Genomic DNA, 22,963 nt, shown 5'->3' with positions numbered 1-22,963 from the left:
TACTCCCAACATCACCACTGCTGAAGCCCAAGCTAGCCGTGATCTGAAGGCTGACCGTTCCATCGTCATTCTTCCGGCGGACAAGGGTTCCACGACAGTGGTAGTTGACCGTCGGGAGTATGTGGCTGAGGGACTGCGTCAGCTTTCAGACAACATCACATACAAAGTTTGCCAAGGTAATCCCATTCCTGATGTCCAGGCGGAGCTTCAAGGAATCCTCAGAACCTTAGGCCCCCTACAAAACCTTTCACCTGACTCCATCAACCTCCTGACCCCACCGACACCCCGCACCCCTACCTTCTACCTTCTTCCTAAAATTCACAAACCCAATCATCCCGGCCGCCCCATTGTAGCTGGTTACCAAGCCCCCACAGAACGTATCTCTGCCTACATAGATCAACACCTTCAACCCATTACATGCAGTCTCCCATCCTTCATCAAAGACACCAACCACTTTCTCGAACGCCTAGAATCCTTACCCAGTCTGTTACTCCAGAAAACCATCCTTGTAACCATTGACACCACTTCCTTATACACAAATATTCCGCACGTCCAGGGCCTCGCTGCGATGGAGCACTTCCTTTCACGCCGATCACCTGCCACTCTACATAAAACATATGGGTGTGTGCGAGTGTATACCTGTTCTTTCTTCCCCCTAAGGTAAGTCTTTCCGCTCCCGGAATTGGAATGACTCCTTACCCTCTCCCTTAAAACCCACATCCTTTCGTCTTTCCCTCTCCTTTCCTCTTTCCTGATGAAGCAACCGTTTGTTTCGAAAGCTTGAATTTTGTTTATAGATATATACAAAGATGATGTGACTTACCAAACGAAAGTGCTGGCAGGTCGATAGACACACAAACAAACACAAACATACACACAAAATTCAAGCTTTCGCAACCAACGGTTGCTTCATCAGGAAAGAGGGAAAGAGAGGGAAAGATGAAAGGATGTGGGTTTTAAGGGAAAGGGTAAGGAGACATTCCAATCCCGGGAGCGGAAAGACTTACCTTAGGGGGAAAAAAAGGACAGGTATACACTCGCATACACACACATATCCATCCGCACATACACAGACACAAGCAGACATTTGTAAAGGCAAAGAGTTTGGGCAGAGATGTCAGTCGAGGCGGAAGTACAAAGGCAAAGATGTTGAATGACAGGTGAGGTATGAGTGGCAGCAACTTGAAATTAGTGGAGGTTGAGGCCTGGCGGGTAACGAGAAGAGAGGATATACTGAAAGGCAAGTTCACATCTCCGGAGTTCTGACAGGTTGGTGTTAATGGGGAGTATCCAGATAACCCGGATGATGTAACACTGTGCCAAGATGTGCTGGCCGTGCACCGAGGCATGTTTAGCCACAGGGTGATCCTCATTACCAACAAACACTGTCTGCCTGTGTCCATTCATGTGAATGAACAGTTTGTTGCTGGTCATTCCCACATAGAAAGCTTCACAGTGTAGGCAGGTCAGTTGGTAAATCACATGGGTGCTTTCACACGTGGCTCTGCCTTTGATTGTGTACATCTTCCGAGTTACAGGACTGGAGTAGGTGGTGGTGGGAGGGTGCATGGGACAGGTTTTACACCGGCGGCGGTTACAAGGGTAGGAGCCATAGGGTAGGGAAGGTGGTTTGGGGATTTCATAGGGATGAACTAAAAGGTTTCGAAGGTTAGGTGGACAGCGGAAAGACACTCTTGGTGGAGTGGGGAGGATTTCATGAAGAATGGATCTCATTTCAGGGGAGGATTTGAGGAAGTCGTATCCTTGCTGGAGAGCCACATTCAGAGTCTGATCCAGTCCCGGAAAGTATCCTGTCACAAGTGGGGCACTTTTGGGGTTCTTCTGTGGGAGGTTCTGGGTTTGAGGGAATGAGGAAGTGGCTCTGGTTACTTGCTTCTGTACCGGGTCGGGAAGGTAGTTGCGGGATTCGAAAGCTGTTTTCAGGTTGTTGGTGTAATGGTTCAGGGATTCCGGACTGAAGCAGATTCGTTTGCCACGAAGACCTAGGCTGTAGGGAAGGGACCGTTTGATGTGGAATGGGTGGCAGCTGTCACAATGGAGGTACCGTTGTTTCTTGGTGGGTTTGATGTGGACGGACGTGTGAAGCTGGCCATTGGACAGATGGAGGTCAACATCAAGGAAAGTGGCATGGGATTTGGAGTAGGACCAGGTGAATCTGATGGAACCAAAGGAGTTGAGGTTGGAGAGGAAATTCTGGAGTTCTTCTTCACTGTGAGTCCAGGTCATGAAGATGTCATCAATAAATCTGTACCCAACTTTGGGTTGGCAGGCCTGGGTAACCAAGAAGGCTTCCTCTAAGCGACCCATGAATAGGTTGGTGTACGAGGGGGCCATGCTGGTACCCATGGCTGTTCCCTTTAATTGTTGGTATGTCTGGCCTTCAAAAGTGAAGAAGTTGTGGGTCAGGCTGAAGCTGGCTAAGGTAATGAGGAAAGAGGTTTTAGGGTAGGGTGGCAGGTGATCGGCGTGAAAGGAAGTGCTCCATCGCAGCGAGGCCCTGGACGTGCAGAATATTTGTGTATAAGGAAGTGGCATCAATGGTTACAAGGATGGTTTCCGGGGGTAACAAATTGGGTAAGGATTCCAGGCGTTGGAGAAAGTGGTCGGTGTCTTTGATGAAGGATGGGAGACTGCATGTAATGGGTTGAAGGTGTTGATCTACGTAGGCAGAGATACGTTCTGTGGGGGCTTGGTAACCAGCTACAATGGGGTGGCCGGGATGATTGGGTTTGTGAATTTTAGGAAGAAGGTAGAAGGTAGGGGTGCGGGGTGTCGGTGGGGTCAGGAGGTTGATGGAGTCAGGTGAAAAGTTTTATAGGGGGCCTAAGGTTCTGAGGATTCCTTGATGCTCCGCCTGGACATCAGGAATGGGATTACCTTGGCAGACATGTCTGCTTGTGTCTGTGTATGTGTGGATGGATATGTGTGTGTGTGCGCGCGAGTGTATACCTGTCCTTTTTTCCCCCTAAGGTAAGTCTTTCCGCTCCCGGGATTGGAATGACTCCTTACCCTCTCCCTTAAAACCCACATCCTTTCGTCTTTCCCTCTCCTTCCCTCTTTCCTGACGAAGCAACCATTGGTTGCGAAAGCTAGAATTTTGTGTGTATGTATGTGTCTGTTTGTGTTTCTATCGACCTGCCAGCGCTTTCGTATGGTAAGTCACATCATCTTTGTTTTTAAATATATTTTTCCCGCGTGGAATGTTTCCCTATTATATTCAATATACACACATATATATATATATATATGGTTGCTTCATCAGGAAAGAGGGAAGGAGAGGGAAAGACGAAAGGATGTGGGTTTTAAGGGAGAGGGTAAGGAGTCATTCCAATCCCGGGAGCGGAAAGACTTAGCTTACCTTAGGGGGAAAAAAGGATAGGTATACATTCGCGCACACACACACACACACACACACACATATCTATCCGCACATACACAGACACAAGCAGACATTTGTAAAGGCAAAGAGTTTATATATATATAAATGAAGGTTATGCTGACAGACTGATCAGTAGCATAGCTCAAGATCTAGGTTGGGCTGAAACGTGCCAGTCTGGTTGTGAGTTAAGTGGGTCTGAAAGGTGCCAGTCTGGTTGTGAGTTAAGTGGGTTCTGTAGCTATATTTATGTTCTCACTGAAAATCCTTATTTTCCCACTGTGATCTGATATTTTCAAGTTTTTGAAGGTGTTAATAAAAAGACCATTCATGCTGAAAGCCTCCGTCTTCCCATGCCATTCAGGTACTTCAGAATCTAAAATATAAACAACAGTATGATACAGTTCCCACATGGGGATTCTGCGGAAATTTTTCCAGAAGGAAGAAAGACTCTAAAAATTGCCATTTAAATATAGAAGGAGTTGGTCAGTTTTGAGGCATGTCAAGTCATAATTTTATAGGTGATACAAAAAACTTACTACATTGCAGAGAATTGATGGTTAACCACTCATTATAGGGCAGATGAGGGGCAGGTGCAAAAGGACAGGGCAGTTGGCTTATGGATGCCCATACTGGTTGACAGCATCGGGGGTCAAAGCTGCTGATACGCTGTATCACTTTATTCAATACTTCCAAAGAAATACAACAGACTGAGAGCTACCAGATAAGGCTGCAGACAGACTGTACCATAGAAATTATGGGTATAAAAATTGATTAAAATGAAAACAAAAATACACGTAAACAAACTTCAACCTTTTATGATAAAGCAAAAATGAAGTGAATAAATAATTAAAAATGTAACAAATGGAATAAGCAAATACATGACTAAATACAATATACATTGCAAAAGACAAACATTAATGGTGGTATAATAATAGAACACCATATTTACACAGGCCTAAATGTACTGTGGCAATGTGCTATAGGATGTCCAGACAATTACCTGCAGGAAACAGGAAACAGAAGTCAAGATGGCAAGCCACAAACTGAGTTCAGTTATCCTGCCTATGAATTCAGCATTCTGCAGCTGTTTTATTTTGCTCAAAGTAAGTCATAGGACAACAATGATCCAAACTAAAGGATAATTGGAATGAAGAATCAATCAGTATTCAAGATTATTAGGAAGTATGTTGTTGGTGGTTGTGGTCTTCAGTCCAGAGGCTGGTTTGGTGCAGCTCTCCATGCTACTCTTTCCTGTACAAGCCGCATCATCTCCAAATAATGACTGCAACCTACATCCTTCTGAATCTGCTTAGTGTATTCATCTCTTGGTCCCCCTCTACAATTTGTACCCTCCACGCTTCCCTCCAATACTAAATTGGTGATCCTTCATGCCTCAGAATGTGTCCTACCAACCAATCCCTTCTTCTAATCAAGCTGTGCCACAAATTCCTCTTCTCCCCAATTTCATTCAGTACCTCCTTATTAGTTACATGATCAACCGATCAGATCTTCAGAATTCTTCTGTAGCACCACATTTCAAAAGCTTCTATTCTCTTCTAGTCACTGTTTATTGTCCATGTTTCACTTCCATACAGATACTTTCAAAAACGGCTTCTTGTCACTTAAATCTATACCTGATGTTAACAAATTTCTCTTCCTCAGAAACGCTTTCATTGCCGTAGCCAGTCTATATTTTATATCCTCTCTACTTTCATTATCATCATTTACTTTGCTCCCCAAACAGCAGAGCTCATCTACTACTTTAAGTGTCTCATTTCCTAATCTAATTCCCACAGCACCAACTGATTTAATTCGACTACATTCCATTATCATCATTTTGCTTTTGTTGATGTTTATCTTGTATCCTCCTTCCAAGACACTGTCCACTCCATTCAGCTGCTCTTCCAGGTCCTTTGCTGTCTCTGATAGAATCACAATGTCATCGGCAAACCTCAAAGTTTTTATTTCTTCTCCATGAATTTTAATTCCTACTCCAAATTTTTCTTTTGTTTGCTTTACTGCTTGCTCAATATAAAGACTGAATAACATTGGGGATAGGCTACAATGGTATCTCACTCCCTTCTCAAACAATGCTTCCCCTTTGTGCCCCTCGACTCTTGTAACTGCAATCTGGTTTCTGTACAAGTTGTAAATAGCCTTTTGCTCCCTGTATTTTACACCTGCCACCTTCAGAATTTGAAAGAGAGTATTCCAGTCAACATTGTAGGTTTGCCTTTTCTTAACCTATCTTCTAAGATAAGTTGTAGGGCCAATATTGCCTCGCGTGCTCCGACATTTCTATGGAATCCAAACTGGTCTTCCCCGAGGATGGCTTCTACCAGTTTTTCCATTTGTTTGTAAAGAATTTGTGTTAGTATTTTGCAACCATGACTTATTAAACTGATAGTGTAGTAATTTTCACACCTTTCAGCACTTGCTTTCTTTGGAATTGGAATCATAATATTTTTCTTGAAGTCTGAATTAAGAAGCATAGTGGACATCAAATGAAAATGAGACAGATTGGAAAAAAATTAAGTGTTTACCATAACTTTTAATAAATGTGTCACCTATGAGATTAGATGGTCAGTGCCTTCATGGAAAAAGTTTGTGGTTGCCTACAGAACCATGACTGTACCTAGGGATGCCACCTTTCAAGAAACCCTGAGCTGGACAACATCTCAATCATACAGAATGAAGCATATACTAATAGTTTACAACAAATATCATGAGTAATATATCCAATTTGTTGTACCTGTAATTTTTAAACATATGAAAATTTATTTTTAAAATTATGTTAACACAAAAATTAAAAAAAAAAACAAGTATTCCTCCTTTTCATTCTTGTTCGCAATATATAGATTTGCCATTTAAGCATGAAATGAATTTTCAAAAGAACATTCACATGCAATATAATACATTCAATTCAAAGTTCAGATAAAAAAGACAGGAAAAAATCTTGAGAAATGACCAGCAGTAACACGATCACTGTTTTTTACTTTTGAATGCTTATTTTTCATTGTTCTTTACTTCTTTCAGCAGTTCTTCACCATCCCCCAACCCCCTCCCTTTCAGAAAGTTCAAGAATTCATGACAACTTTCAGAGAAGGTCACTTTTAAATTTGAGAGTAGTTCACTTTTATTTGAAGTTCTCTTTCCACTGTGGCCATGGATATCTGACCACTGGTTTTTCATCGTACTCAAGATTCTTTCAGCAAATGAGTGACTGGCAGGAACTGAAAATATGTATGATATAAGCCTAAGCAATTGTTAAAAGGAAATGTCAACTGTGGTCTGCTGCTTAAAGAAATCTACCAAAATCTGGTCTTCTACTTTACATTTGTCACGTCCAGCATACGCATTGCAGAAATTGCAGAAAGCATTGTATAACTGATCTTCACCCAGTCTGAGATTCAGTTTGTTGGTTGTCTTCAAAATATACTATCACTGCAGATGAAAATCTTGTTTTTAAGGGAAAAATTTGTGAGACAGAGCACACTGTTCTCAGAAAAATCATAGTTCTGGGACAAATAATCAATGCAATGAGACAATAAAGATTGTGCATCATTTTCAAAACTTAGCTGATGTGATTCTGGTATTTCCTCTAGGATTTCATAAACTTTCTTTCCTAAGAATGTATCTTTTCCCCTGATTTTAGCTTACTTTTATGGTCCCTTAGTATTCTGTCCAACACAACAGAAGTAACTGAGCTGTTTGCCAGTTTTCTAAGAGCAGTTTAAAACTGGCAAAATATGTTGCATAAAATGTAGATAGCATTCATGAAGTGAATGTTCAGTTTCTTCAGCATCATGTCTTAAACAGCCAATTCAACCTCGAACAATTTTTCTCACCCTTTGAAATAAAATATGACTTGATGGCAGGCCCGCAGTAAACAATTCCTCAATTGTGGGAAGTATTGAGAGTCGCCTTGTATGGACGTGTCTCAATATTTCCTTAAACTTTCTCCACAAACTCTGGAAATTCTCTCAGTAAGTGAAAGAAAATAAATTCATGGTAGGTTTTGAGAACTAATGCCTCTACATCATAATGAAATGTTTTAACACCATGCTTTTCAGTATTATTTATGACATGGTCGTTGCAATTGTCACTCAAACTGGATGGCGTTTAGTTTTTCAGCAAGACAAAATCCATATTTTTTTGCAATAATTCACTGGGGCATTGTCAGCACTGTGTGTACTTCCTTGATTCGGATTAAAGCTGTTAGAGTCTGTAAAGTTCTTTACTGCATAGGGAATGTCTTTGTGGGTTTCTTTGGAGTACTCATAAAAATCTAGCAGTCTCTGATGTATACCATGATTAACATCAAAGTACTGGACTGCACAAGGAAAAATTTTTATATATCCTCAGTGTTAAGCATCTGAGGAGACAGAAAAACAAAAAACTTTATGAAAATCTCTTGTGGCAACATCTTGACTGAGATAGTCACTGCCTTGGTTTTTCCACATGAAATTTTAGATGCAATATTAGTGTCTGGAAATAAGGAATGAAACAATTTCTTTTGGCAATCCAATGACTTGTATCTAGGCCAAGTTTTACACTGTGATGAACAAATGCAACTACAGCATATACACGGTGTCTTCTTCAAACATATGTTTCTTCACAAAGAATGTTGTAATTGTTTTATTTTTACAACACTGCTGTTGCACCGGAATGTGTATTTTGTCTTCTGATGGTCCACTCCAGCTTTTCTTCCTTCAAATTTTATTGAAAACAAGGCAGGGCAAACCACACACTTTGCTGTGACATCGTTTTCTTTTGCCAACCATGTGGAAAAAATGCTTTTTCCCCCTAACCAGTCTCTGTTGAAAGTCATATACCTTATAACTTCCTTCTTAGGAACAGACAAACTTGGAACTGTGTTCATTATTACAGGACAAAACATCTTTTCCAAACACCAAACCTTTCTGATTCTAAAACACTCAAATTGGATGTGAAATGCACTGACAACTTAACTACCCAATTCTCCCTCATTTAAAAGGCAAATGTATGTACTGAATCACATACAGATACTGGCGGAGAAAACTGACACACCATTCTCTCTCGTCCTTTGCAATTTGGCACAAGATGGGATAAAAGTGTGTCCTAAGTCCCCTTAACTGGGATCCTGGACAGTACTTTAAATTCCAGGACAATCTCACTGAAAATCGGACGAGTCACAACCCTAATTTTGCCCAGGTAAGCACCTCTTCATCCATAGCAAACTGTAAACCACAAATGTCTTTCTTCAGGTTTCCAAAAATATGGAAATTGCTTGGGTAAAGATCAGAACTATATGGAGGATGTGTAGGGGCTTTCCAGTGAAACTTCTGCAGTGTAGTCAAAACACCCTTGGCAATATGTGGGCTCGCTCACATTTCGACTATGCTGCAAAAGTTTCACTGGGAAGCCCTTACATACCCTCCATATAGTTCTGATGTCTCCCCATGTGATTTCCATATTTTAGAGCCCTGAAGAAAGACACTCTCGGCCATTGATTTGCTCTGGATGAAGAGGACATGCTTTGGTATGATCATGGTTCCACAGGTAACCACAAGCATTTTCCCATGAAGGCATTAACTATCCTGCCACACAGTGGGATTAATTTATTACCAATTATGGTGATTACTTTTGAAATAATAAATAGTTTACTTATTTTTTCCATTGTCTTGTTTTCATTTGACTGCCCCATATATATAAAAAAAATTGATGAAATAAGAGTTTCTTCAACAAAAACATTAGTAGGAGAGATGAACTTAAACAAAAATAGTAGCAAAAATGACTGTATATGAATGATGTTTATGGTATCTGAATAATACATGAGTAATAGTTTAACCAATGCTGTCCTAAAATATTAAAAAGACATCAGGGGAAACCAAGCAAAAGTAATCATAGAAGTTTACACCAATGGTTCACACCTCAGATCAAAACATTAAGAACACAGGTCATCAATCTCAATAACAGATCAAAGAACACAGAAGAAGATAGACTTCAGTATCTTGAATCCAAGAAGAGGTTGAGATCAGAAATTATAAAACAGAAAAATGATAAATACATTCAGCAATCACAAAACAAATGCAAGGTTGCTTGGAGAGGTATCTTGCGACAATACTAATATTGATAATATCAATATCACATCCAATGAAATGAGTAACTTCTTCATTAAATCTGGTTACAAAGGACACCCAGCTCAACAAATGGCAACTATAAATCAGGTATTAACAAACATCTAGGGGAAAAAAAGTTATTTCTATCACACAACACACCTTCATTCAAATGGGCACAAATTGCTGTCACTGACCTTGCAGTAGCTATAGCAAAACTGAGCAACTCAAAATTAGAAGACTTTTATAGCATGCCAAATTTTGTTATTAAAAGGATGGTGGACATTATACTACAGCCATATTGTGTGCTAATAAACTGGATTTCCATGAGTTGTTCTTTTGCATCTTTCTTAAAGGTTGGTTGGTTTGAGGATTAAAGGGACCAAACTGCATAGGTCATCGGCCCCTTGTTTCATAAACACACAGAGCACAGTGAAACCATCCATTAGTCATTCGAAGCACAAGATAAAAATTCCAGGGGAAGAAAATCCCCAAGGTCAATAATAAAGCAACATGGAAAATGGAGCACAGCAACAAAAACAACAAAGAGAAGAAAGGCAGAAAGAATTAAAACTGTACAGCAGAGGATCGTGGCTGGCTGATCACGAAAATAATAGGATGAGCCAGCCACTCTGCAACACATTAAAACCTCCAGCCTAAAAGATTAGGATGGAGTCGAATTACAACACACAACTAATTAAAAGATACATATCAAAAGAGGGTGATGTAATAAAATTAGATGGACCTATAAAAGCCGCTTGTGCGAATAAAACTTAAAACCCGATCTGCCATAGAGACAGTGTCACCTAAAAGAGAGGATAAATCACCCTGGAGATTAAAAGCACGCCTGAGAGCGGTTAAAAGAGGACATTCCAACAACAGATGGGCCACCGTCATGGTTGCACCACAGCGACAATGAGGGGGGTCCTCTCGACGCAGCAGATGACCATGCGTCAGCCAAGAGTGACCAATGCGGAGCCTACAGAGAATAACAGAATCCCTGCGAGAGGCCCGCATGGAGGAACCCCACACGGTCGTGGTCTCCTTGACTCGCTCCAGCTTGTTGGGGACAGACAGAGTGCGCCATTCGTCTGCCCACATCGCAAAGACCCGACAGCGTAACACCGATCGGAGATCAGTTGCCGGGAGGCCGATCTTCAACGGCAGTTTGCGGGTGGCGTCTTTAGCTAACTTGTCAGCGAGTTCGTTTCCCGCTATCCCAACGTGTCCCGGGGTCCATACGAACACCACCGAACGTCCCCGCTGTTCAAGAGCATGAACGGACTCCTGGATGGCAACAACAATGGGATGGCGTGGGTAGCACTGGTTAAGAGCCTGTAGACTACTGAGAGAGTCACTGCAAATGACAAAAGACTCTCCAGTGCTGGTACGAATATGCTCAAGGGCACGAAAAATGGCTGTTAGCTCTGCGGTGTAATCACTGCAGCCTTCCGGCAAGGAGCGCTGGTCTACATAGTCCGCAAGAGCATAAGCATACCCCACACGGCCATCAACCATTGAGCCATCTGTATAGATAGCCTCCGAGTCTCGGGATGCATCGAGGAGAGCAAGAAATTGGCGGCACAAGACTGCAGGAGGAACTGAATCCTTTTGCCATCGTGAGAGGTCCAGCCGAAGTTGCGGCCGACGAATACACCAAGGTGGTGTATGTGGGTGGACCTGAAAAGCAGATGCAAGAGGCAAAGACTCGAGTTCACTAAGGAGTGACCTAACACGGATCCCAATTGTATGGCCTGACCGCGGCCGCCGGTGTGGGATATGGACTGCTGCATTAGCGAAAAGGAGACGGTAGTTAGGGTGACGGGGCGAACTACGGACGTGAGCAGCATAGAGGGCTAACAGTTGTTGATGCCGAACGCGAAGCAGAGGAACGCCAGCCTCAGCAAGAAGGCTATTAACAGGACTGGTGCGGAATGCTCCTGTCGCCTGTCGAACCCCACAGTGGTGAACGGGGTCCAACAGTTGCAACGCTGAGGGCGACGCTGAGCCATACGCCACACTCCCATAATCCAGTCGGGACAGCACAAGGGCTTTGTAGAGCTGCAGCAGCGTGTTACGATCTGCATCTTTCTTAAAGGTAAAATAAGTTGTCCCTCTGGATAAGAAAGGAGACCAAGTCATGTGTTGATAACTATCATACTATTTCTCTTGTACCAATACTTTCAAATGTACATAGTAGAACATTGCATGTACCAACAAATTTACAAACATTTCAGCTGCAAACCCTCAGTATGGCTTCAAGGAAAATTATTTATACTGAAAGCTGTTGAAAATGTTTTTTCAATAATATGCAGTGCCTTTGAACCATAATCATCTGCTGATGCCTTACTGATTGACCTAGCAAGGCATCTGACTCTGTGAGTCATCCGATTCTAATAAAGAAGGTGCTATGGTATTCAAGATACAGGATACTGGGATCCTTATTGTTTGTAATCTATTTTAATGACCTATCTAGTCCCATGTGATGAAATTCTGTTCTATACGCTAATGATACCACTTTCATCGCGACTGGAAATGACATACAGGACCTAAAGAAAAAAATTTTAGCCAACCTAAGAATTCCTAGTATCTGGTTTAAAGACAGTGAACTAACTGTAAACCAGAAGAAAACTGAAAACATAATTTTTAGTTTATGCAACACCAACAACAATGTATCTATGATAACCTTTGGGATACTTGGATTCCAAATTACCTTTGAACCTCTTCACAGATTCTATGTGCAGTAAATTATCTAGAGTTGTATAGCTGTTACATAAATTTAGAGCTTGTGCAAGTGAAAAAATTATGCTCAGCCCTGTTATGAATTTTTTCATAGCCACATAACATACTGCATACTGCTTTGTGGCAGCTCCACTGGGGTGAAAATAGTTTTTACATGGCAGAAAAAGGCTATCATATGTGTAGCAGGTATTTTCAAAAGCAATATATTTTGCAGGCCGTTTATCAAGAAACTGGGCATCATGACATCTGCCTAGTCTACACGAAAGAAAATCAAAAGAGCTACAAATTAAGGGAATCATTTCATTGTCACAATACACAACTCAAAGAAAAGCTAGACCAAGCATATGCAAGATTAAGTAAGACTCACAATATCTATACATACCTCGGAGGAAAACTGTTCAACGCACTGCCACCAGAAGCAAAAAGAACTTTACTTTGTTACCGATTTTCAGTGTCTCATGTATCTGGATGCCATAACTAAATACAACCTCTGACAATAAAGTTATGTAGATGAACTATGAACTACAGTTACCTTACTATCCTTCGAGATAGTCACCTCCAATAACTACGTGCCGCTGAGCTCTGTGATACCTGTCCTGGAAACTTTGCACAAAGTCTTCCTTTGGGATGGTGTTCAAAAGCTCCAACATGTTTTGTTTTATGTCAGGAATGTCGTCAAATCTCTTTCCTTTCAAAGCGAGTTTGAGTCGAGGGAATAGGAAGAAGACTGGAGGATTGAGATGCAGCAAGTATGATGGATGTTTAAGTTCCACCACCCCCTTTTTTTGCCAGGAACTGTTTGATGACACTGGCTGTGCGTGGGCGAGCGTTGTCGTGAGCAAAAAAACCAGGAACCTTGTTGTGCATATTGGGGTCGTACCCTCAACGTCATTCCCTCAGGTTGAAATTCCTCGTGGATAATGCCTTGACTATCAAAAAAGGTGACGTGCATCGTTTTGATGTGTGATTTTTTAGCTTTGACCTTTTTCCGATGAGGTGATGTCGGAGAAGCTCCATGCTTTGCCATTTCATTTGAGGGTCGTACCAGAGACACCAGGTTTCATCCTCAGTGACAATACGGTTCAAGAAACTGGGTGTTGCAGCCACCGTTTCGTCAAAATACTGTGAAGCCTCTAAACGTGCCAGCTTCAGATCGTCAGTCAACTGAGGTGGCACAAGATGACAATACATTTTCCTCTTCCCTAACTCCGGGGTAAGGATTTGTCACACAGATTCACGGTTCATCTGCTATCATGCGCACAGTTAATTGACAGTCATTCAAGATTAACGTCCTCACTTTCTCACCGGTCGCCCGCTACAGGGATTGTAAGAAACACTTTCCCGGCCTCCTCGAAAACCGATGAACCACTGTACCCTTCATGGACAGTACTTGATCCCAATAAACATGTACCAGCATTGCATGCATTTCTTTTGGTATCTTGCCAAGCTTAGGACAGAACTTGAAAGTGATTCTTTGCTCATTCATTGTCCTGTCCTCAGTTTTTTTTTAATCCCTACAGAAAGAACTGGCTCGTAAACCCCACAAGACAAAATATTCAATCTTTTGCCTTGACATCCCAGCTAATGGCTTTTACTTATTAATTACCTTCAATACTAACCTAGAGCAAGTCACTACAGACAGTTTATTGCTCGAACACTTATACAATAGATAAAAAAAGTTATGGCACTGAAAAATAAAATTCTTTCCATTTAAATTTACAAAATGAGAGAAATGATATACCTCTAGCCTTGCAAGCATGTACAAGGAAAAGGCTTGGTACAGAGGCATAAATATGAAACGCTCCACTGCAAGCTGCTTAAGTGAACGATGCGATGTTCCATATGGTATAAATCCATCCAGTCCTTTATAGAAAAAATGGGGTATTGTTCCACCAAACAGCAAACTAAAAAGAATTATGTATTTTATTAATTTAGAAAACTGAATAAATTTCAGCAGCACTTACATAGCATATTTTTATACGCATTTTTAATTATAATAAATTATTTAAAAAGCTACAAATCTTGAGAAAAATTAAATTTATTTCTTGAAATAACATAAAAATGTATTTCGTTACAATGATCCAACAATATTAAGTAACTAAGGCATATAAAATAATAAAATACATTAAAATTAATAAATAAATAAAGACAGTAAATAAATGTTCAACACGTACAGCTACATGGAAATCAAAACGAATATTTCACCAAAAGGTTTTTAAACAAAGTTTGCTGTGTATTCACTGAGTTACTGTTTTTATTTTGCATAGCTTAGTAAGGGGAATAGATAAAAAATGCCGTTATAGGTCAGAGAGAGAAAAGTGGAATCTAGTATCACTCAACTACCAGAATGGATGTTATAAGATTTCAGACTTATTAACAGTGGTACTACCCTTGCAACAGGTTATTGAGAATTATTTATTTCTGATTTACACATTTGAATCATTAACTAGATACTATAACAGACTGTATGTTGCACATAAAATTGTATATATTTTTCCAGACCTGGAAGTGGAAGCTGTTTAAAAAACAAGTACTAGTAAAAACTTCAGTTCTAAATAGAACGCACATTGAAAGAGAGACACTAGGGCCAATGGATAAAGTGTGTGTATGTACTCCTGTCATGAAACTCTGCCAGATCAACTCAGAATGTACATTAACTACAGGGAGTGCAACTATGAAAGGTAATGGACAAATTGTTACTGTTGTTTTCAATGACGACACATGCCAACTATCAAAGTATTAGAATTCCTCAAAGAAAATTTGGACAGGAATACCATGTCCGATTCTGCTCAGTAGTCCCCCTCCTTCCATAACATAATGAAAACAAGTCCAAAGCTGAGTTTTGTGGTTCTCAGAAAGGAGTTTTGGAGACAAACAAGCACCAAATGTGTGGTACCCTAATTGTTAACAGAACCTCGTGCGCAAAACTCCAAGAAATATGTGGAAAGTTATCTGACAATTGCCATAACAAGAAATGCATTTTTTTGCAATTTTTTCATTAATTATCTGTACTAGTTCATTGAAGAGCCATTTCTGTCATAATACTGAATATCTGTCAATTCACTTTTTAAACATTCTGTGGGCTCTGTAGGTCAAAAAGAAGCAGTGCCACTTTCTCATTATCCCAGCTGTCCCTCTTTCCATTCTATATGAATATAGTTACCCCCTGGATAACCCTTGAAGTAAAAATGATGCACTAAAGTTATTTCAAACAGTTAGAGAAATTAATTAACATGGTAATATCCCTACATTTTTAACAATAAACGAACTTAAACTCTGAAACAAGTAGTGTAAAAGAAGAAATAAGTAATCACATGGCAATTATAGCTTCAATGATTACACAAGCTGAATTAAATATAATGAAAGGGAAAAAGTATTTTTGTTCAGCAAATGTATAAAGAAACGTACTGCTAATTACTTGCCTAGCTAGCAGGAAAAATTCAGGTAAAGAGGTGCAAATGTTGGTTGGTTGTTGTATGAAGAATTAAGGGACAAAACGATGATGTCAACAATGCCTCAATCGCAGAACAAAACCACAGGGGACAGTTTTGCTAACTATATATGAAAGCTGACAAAGTGAATTACTATGGGATATGGAAGATGATAGGCTGGAACACTAACAGCAGCACTCATAGTTAAAAGCAATTACAGGAAATATAAAAAGGGTTGCTAGATTGTGCCAGTGTGTATGTCAGAGGCAGATGGAGGACCCTCAGGCTAATCTGCCGCGAAAAGTTGAGCCTCCTCTCCATCGGAGCCTTAGCTGATGTGTGTAAAATAGTGATGCAATAAAAAATACCTTCTAAGTAGATGAAGGGGAGGTCAAAGTGAGTATAAGTGGGTAAGAGTTAAGAACATAGCAAATATCAGAACAGGATGTGAAAGCTAACAAACAGTAAGGAAAAGGTGAACAACCAGGTTAATAAGCTGGGTGCAAGTACGGTTAAAACATTAAAGCTGGGGAGAAAACCACTCTCTTGGAAAAAAACATAAAATCTGTCCTTTCATTGCCAGCCTAAGAGGATGAGGGGTGCATAAGACCCTGCGATGATCAAAGGGGTTTGAGGAGGGCATGCAGTGAGACTGAAGCACTACAGTTACATTGGAGAGGGAATATTGGAATGGGATAAAAATGGGGAGTCAGGTGGGTAAGGCCAGTGTGAAGCAAGCAAAAGACAAATAGAAAAAGAAACACCACATAGCAGTGGTCTCCTTCATGACACACAGTTTGTTGGGAGGAAGCAGCAACCTACCATTTTCCTTCATCAGCCACGGACTGTAAGTTCCATCAGCACCTGCAAACCAATGCCTGGTATCCTCATACCCAATGTTGACTGTGAGATCACTTCCCTGCTTAATTAATCAGTTAGCTCTTTACCTGATATTAAAATATAATTCAAGATCCAGAGGAAAATGACTGGGCATGCAGAGTGGTTGAGATTATAAAAAAGATCATGGATGGCATACAGTGCTGGTTTGTGAGGCCAGCATCAATCAATAACCTTCAGACTGCTCATAATGACTGCACACGAAAAATCAATTACAAGTTTTCTTCTTGATGAAACACAGCGGTTTAGCCACAGCCACCAGTTCTGTGGTCGAGACACTACAGGATTCTGTTAAAGAATATTTTTCCTGGTCTTTAGCATGTGTGAAAGTATATCCTGTCTTTTGTGCATTTTTGGAGCCATCAGTAAAATTATTTCAGCATCTTGGTATTCCTGGAGGGCTGGCAGTCATGGAAAATAACAAGTGCAATAGACATTTAAGGCTCTTGGAACAGGTCTATCTGGATCTGTGGTCTGGATATAGATAAGGGGGAAGCATATGGGGTCACCCACGCAAGGCGGGGACTGGATGTCCCTTTGCAAATGCATTCAAATTTGAAAGCTGCCTGGGTTGACTGCCAGGGTTGACACTCTGAACTACAAAAAAGACATAGTTTGGATGGCTAGGAACTTGGTGGCTGGTAGTTCTGTAACTGTTTAGCAGTTTTTGATGTAGAGCAAAGGTACGGTCCTGGCTTCCATCGGAAGACTGTCAACAGGACTCATACGATAGGTGCTGATGGCTAGCTTTATCCCACAATGATGAACTGAAGCTAACAATTGCAAAGCTGATGGTGCTGCTGAACCACATGTCTGGCAACCACATATCTGGCATCTGTAGTCTAGTTGTGACGAGACCAGTGCCCTGCTGAAGTGCAGGGGAGTGGTGCAATCCGTACCCTAAGAGGTATAGCTAAGGAAGAGAAGAGCACTAAGCTTTGTCTTGCAACTGAAGAGTGTAAGGTAAACACCAGTTTGCTATCAAACAGGAGACCAAAAAATTGGACACTGCAGATACTTTGAGGCATTGGTTCCCCATGTGATCTCCAATGGACCATCGTGTAGCAACCAAAATTCACAACCCACGTTTTCGTAGATGAAAACTGCAAGCCGTGGCGATAGGCCCAGGCATGGCTGCCAGAAGTTGAAGTGCAGGTACGGCCACAGGCTGAGAGCTGTACCAAATGCAAAAGTTGTCAACATAAAGAGCGGAAATAAGCACAAGCCATGGAGCCCATCAATGACTTTAATGAAAAGGATAACAACACTGAAACATGAGACATGCTGTTACCCTAGACCTGCAGAGAGCCGAGACACATACTGACGCTAATTCGAACAATTGTGGTGACAAAAAGTTCCTGGGAAAAATTGATAAAGCACATAAAAAAATCCAACCGTGGAGCATGATCAAGATATTGTGATGCCAAGCAGTACTGAATGCTTTATGCTGCGAGTTTAGGAAGGTGGTGATCAGGTACTGGTGCTTGGTGAAAGTCTGCCACATTGATGTTTCCAGTCAGACTAAGTTGTGGACTAATGGTCCCAGAAACCAGACTGATGGGTTGATTAAATGTCACATGTCTCAAGCATTCAGCATAGTTGCTCTTGGCCAATCTCCATAGTAAGTTAGACTGACTGATCTGCAGCTGTCAATGGAAGTTGTTTTTTTGAAATTTGGCTTTTTAGCTGGTTTAGAAGTTGGGTTGATGCTACTATGTCACTGCTGTGAGGCTAATTCACCAGTAAGCCAGATAAGAATGAAAACCAGGAACATATAGTATTTGCAGTTCATAATCACATGTTGAATCTTATGACTATCAATTGAATTTGAGACTGGAGTCACGTTGTATGATGAGTCTAGGGTTACCAGCAATTCCATTGATTAAAATGTTGATTATGTGACTCTTCAACCTACCATTTGCATGTCTGAATGCTTAAAAGATGAGAGTATCCATCCGTGAGATAACTATTCCAAACCAGAAATCAGGAGACGCATTCTGGACTATACGACACTTCCTCACAGTGGATAATGCACAGGAGGAAAGAAGGGGGGGGGGGGGGGGGAGTGAGTTGCTGCATCAATTAGATCATCTCAGAATGCATTATTTCCCTGTCTGGAGGTAGGTAAGTACTACAGAAGCTGATATCAGTAGCTATCAAAATCTGCACAGCTACCACCTCTAACTCCGTATGATGGGGCACCCATTAGCTATGAACTCCTGAGTAAACAAGACCCCTCCTGCTACCATCTCAGGACTAGCACAGTTTCTACAATATGCAGATAATGCTTGAGGTATTGAATTGAATTGATGGGGTTAAAGGGACCAAACTACAAGGTCATCAGCCTCTCTGTCCTATATGCACCACGCTGGGAATAGTTCTCGGAGAGAAAGGACACAGAAGACAAATGCAGACTACCCAACTGCAACCAAGAAAAAAGCAGGTAGAAATGAGAGAGGAGTGAGTTACTCAGCCCACAAAGCACCTGGAGACACCTGGAACATGTTAGGCTGTGCGAGAAACACCCTTTGCATCTGACAAGTGTTTCTTCAGCCTCTGTTACTACAAGAAAACCGGCAGTATGGACAAGTTGATAAAATTCAGGACAGGGAAGAACAACAACAACAAGATGTTAAAAATGACAAATGTAAAAAGAGCAAGAACAACAAATAGGTGGGAAAGGCATGAGACAGGTTGGACCTTCGAGCAAGGGCAGCCGCGGGTCCTCTGGGTCAGAGCAGACCCTCAAGCTGTCAGTGAGGCCAAGATATCCTACCTCACAGAAAGGAGTAGAAACCACCTTCACAAGTAAAACATAAAACCAGATCAGCCACTTTGACATTGTCTGATAGCATCAGAGGCATCATGCCAGTAAGTTTAAGATTTCACCATAATGTGGCCAAGTTGGAGCAGTCCAGCAGAATGTTGGCCACCATCAGAAGACACCTTACTGACAATGGTGTGGATTTTCATACTACAGAATGTGGCCATTTGTCAGCCAATTGTGGTTCAATGCGAAGCTAACAGAATGGTGGATTCCCTGCGAGAAGCACGAAGGGAAGATTGTGATATGGTTGTGGTTCACTTTACTGCCTACAGTTTGTTCAGAGAAACCAGGATACACTATTCTGTGTTTCAAGCTTCCAACAATTGACAGCGGCTACAGGTCTGGTTCTGGTACCCTCATCTCCAAAGATGTAAGATGCAAATGATCATATTTCTTCTTGGCCTCTTGATATGTCAGTTGGTCAAGGGTCTTGTATTTTCTTTTCTTGTTGGACGATGGTGCAGTCCAGTGAACAGGGGGAATGTTGCTTTCCACTGAACAGGGGGAATGTGCTCTCCAGAACTGACACAGACGAGGGAGGGCACATGAAATGTTTGTATGCAACTGATATCTGCAATCCCTACAGAAAGGACAGGCATTACAATGAAAAGATGTGCCTGAATCTCATGCATTCTCATGCATTTGAAGCACCACGTGGGTTGGGGTACTTGCAGTTTCACATTACATTGATAACCATCACCTTGACCTTTTCGGGCCTTCAAAGGTCAAGATGAAGGCCCCATTAGCAACACTAATGACCTTTGGTCCCCGTTGGCCACAACAGACATAATGTGTGCCCCATTACTTCAAACTGGCATGCAACTTGCCCTCGGTCTGTAAAAGAAGGTTTCAGTGAAAGATCACCCTGTACCACATTAAGATAGTTATAGGGGGTGGTAGTTACAGAAATGCCACCCAGCTTGTTAAAGACAAGCAGCACTCATGACTGGGCAAGGGATGCCATTTTAATCAGGACTGAGCCACTCTTCATTTCTGTTATCGCTGCTAGTTCCCCAAACCTTTCTTTAAGGTGTTCAACAAAGAATAATGTTTTTATGGTCAAAACGGTATCCCCATCAGTCTTAGAGCAAACTAAGTATTTGGGGGAAGTATTTCTCCCCTTATCTCTCAGACTTGCATTCCTCCCTAGGGGTAGTCAAAGAAGGTAGCATTTTGGGGTCCTATCTCCCAGCATTGAAAGAATCTTTTCTTTCAGAAGAGACTGCTGGAGTTGTGCGGCCACCAGTGGAAGAACGCTTAATCTGCTTCATACACAAGTCATCCACCAACTCTGACAGGCCCTCTACCCATTCCACAGCAATGGTTGCCTAGCCAGTAATCCGTTGCCTGGAGACCATGTACCCCAGCCATAATGGGCACATGCTCCTTTTTGGATTCTGTGCAGTGGTTCCAGCTCAGACACCAATAGCACACACTGTGCATGGTCATGTGGTTATCAGCATGCAGGTACTTGATGACCCCTCGCCCTACCCATGTTCAGTTTTGGGCATGCTACCGCTGCCAGATATGAAGGATGCAAAGACCGAAATGCACAAAGGTGAAATATACACCACATTGGGCAACCTTCCTTGCATGATCTCACTTCTGTAAAATTTGGAAGAGGTGTGATATGTCAAAACCAACAGTAGGGACCATGTAGTTTAGGATGAAAAGGTATATACAGGGCTGGAAGAGATAAATGTGGTGCGGGGAGGAGCGAAAAATGAATGTCCAAAATCAGAAACCAAATCCAAGTGTGGTTGGCATCACAAGACCGTCAAATGGAAAGGCAAAGGCAGAAAAGAACAGTAGAAGGATGGGCTTGCAGCACAGAAAGGGAAGTAGTGCTGCAAGGGCTGAGGGCCTGTGTTGGCCTAGCACATACTTACAAAAGTGTTGTGAGTCCCCTGGCAGGGATGTCTGAGGACAAGATAGTAACTGCCAGAGAACTGTGTTGCTTGCAGGGCTGAACAGACTACTAAGTAGGATGACACTGTCAAAATGCAAAATCCCATGGTGTAGAATTCCCCTTAATCTTCCAAAACTAATTGTGGGTAGGCCACCCCCTTAAGAACTAATCTCTAAATTTTTATGCACAAAGTTAAATAAATAACATGAAAATTAAGGCCCTACACATAGTTCTTAAATTGGGGAATTTGCACAAAATTTTACTTTGACTAACGCTATCTGACTGGAGAAGTAAGTTGGTTATGGTTTTCAAATGAATGCTAATATCTTCCTGGATATATATTAAAAGCTACAACTTAAAAGTAACTGAAGGGATCGAACAGAAACAATGATTAAATTCAGTACTCACATTTATTCATAAACACATTTATGGAATCAACATATAACGTGAATATTCAAAAACCTTTGACAATCATATATATTCAAATTTGCATGAAGATTAAATGAAAAGCAGTGTCTCTCCCATATCAGTTAAGTTACTTCTTGGCCTCTTCAGAATTTACTCTCTCCCAAAGTTCAGCGATAACTGTTTAATCCTGTAATTCTCGATCAGAACAGTAACTGAAACCCAGAAGTCCACACACTTACAAGCAGTGCAAAAGGAGATGAGACAGGCAATCGTGTTGGATTCCTCAAGTGTTGACTACTCTGCCGTGCAGTGATTTATGTATGCTTACCGTTAAGTGTGACTGTGCTGTGCCGAGCTTGCGCTGCAGCCGTGCTGGCCTCATCGCAAAGTTGGAGTCATCAGCATCTTAGCAGTACTCCAAGGTGCAGCAGCCTCTACTGTGCTGCTATGCCAAGTCAATCAGGACACCAAGACATCCCAACATGAATTTGATGTGAATACACGCAACCTATCCTGATTTGCCTCCCTCATGGCACTCACTCACACTCTGCCCATTCCTTGCCACCAAAAGCTGCCATCACAAAATTATGAACCACGGCAGTCCAATCACAAAGGTTTCCTCCAAGGGAGAACCCTGCCAAAAATAGTGTCTTTTTCAGCTTCCGATGACAACATGAAACTCTCTCAACTACCAAAAAGCATTGATTTTAGCACTTTGATCTGACATCACACATCTTTACACCAACCACACATTCTCCCGCCAATGTCCACAGCCTTGCAACGGGGTTCACAAAATTTAGAGAAGACCACTGGAAGGCTGGACAGTGTTTCCTGTGGCTGTCCTTTCTACAAGTAGCAGATGCTACCTTCAAAAGAAGTCATAAAACATGGAAAGGCACCCCTAAATCCCGCACAAGTGCTGTACTGCCCTCTGGCTGGATGCAAGCCACAAGCAGTAGTGTTGTGGCTGCCACCTCCTCTGCGTTCCGGGCCGACCTTCCGGGAATCTTATGCCACTCATAACTCCACCCCATCCACCAGTCACTGACCTGCATGCCTGAGGCATTTCTTGTTACTCTGTCTCAAGTTCAACAAGCTGCACATCTGCACGTGCTCCAGAAACATTCATAATCCTTTAAACTGTCATTGAGTTAATAGAGTTATACAAAATACACAGGGTATCCTACTGCCAGTCACCGCGCTTTTAATATCAATAACATTTTCATATTGATTTTGCCTGCTGTCAGACTC

At 41.6% G+C, this 22,963-nt stretch overlaps 1 protein-coding gene across 3 annotated transcripts in view; it reads right to left on the bottom strand.

Annotated features, from left to right (window-relative positions):
• LOC126474890 (peroxisomal membrane protein 2) overlaps positions 1-22,963 on the bottom strand; it is a 58,002-nt gene that overhangs the window by 9,455 nt on the left and 25,584 nt on the right. For all 3 annotated transcript variants that reach the window (XM_050102396.1, XM_050102402.1, XM_050102386.1), the window contains exon 4: positions 13,982-14,144. In XM_050102396.1, the coding sequence (XP_049958353.1) occupies positions 13,982-14,144 (163 nt within the window). The remainder of the gene's footprint in view (positions 1-13,981; positions 14,145-22,963) is intronic.

The sequence above is a fragment of the Schistocerca serialis genome, chromosome 1 (assembly GCF_023864345.2).
Source record: "Schistocerca serialis cubense isolate TAMUIC-IGC-003099 chromosome 1, iqSchSeri2.2, whole genome shotgun sequence".
In the NCBI taxonomy this organism is placed as follows: Eukaryota; Metazoa; Arthropoda; class Insecta; order Orthoptera; family Acrididae; genus Schistocerca; species Schistocerca serialis.
This window is presented reverse-complemented; position numbering and strand designations above follow the sequence as displayed.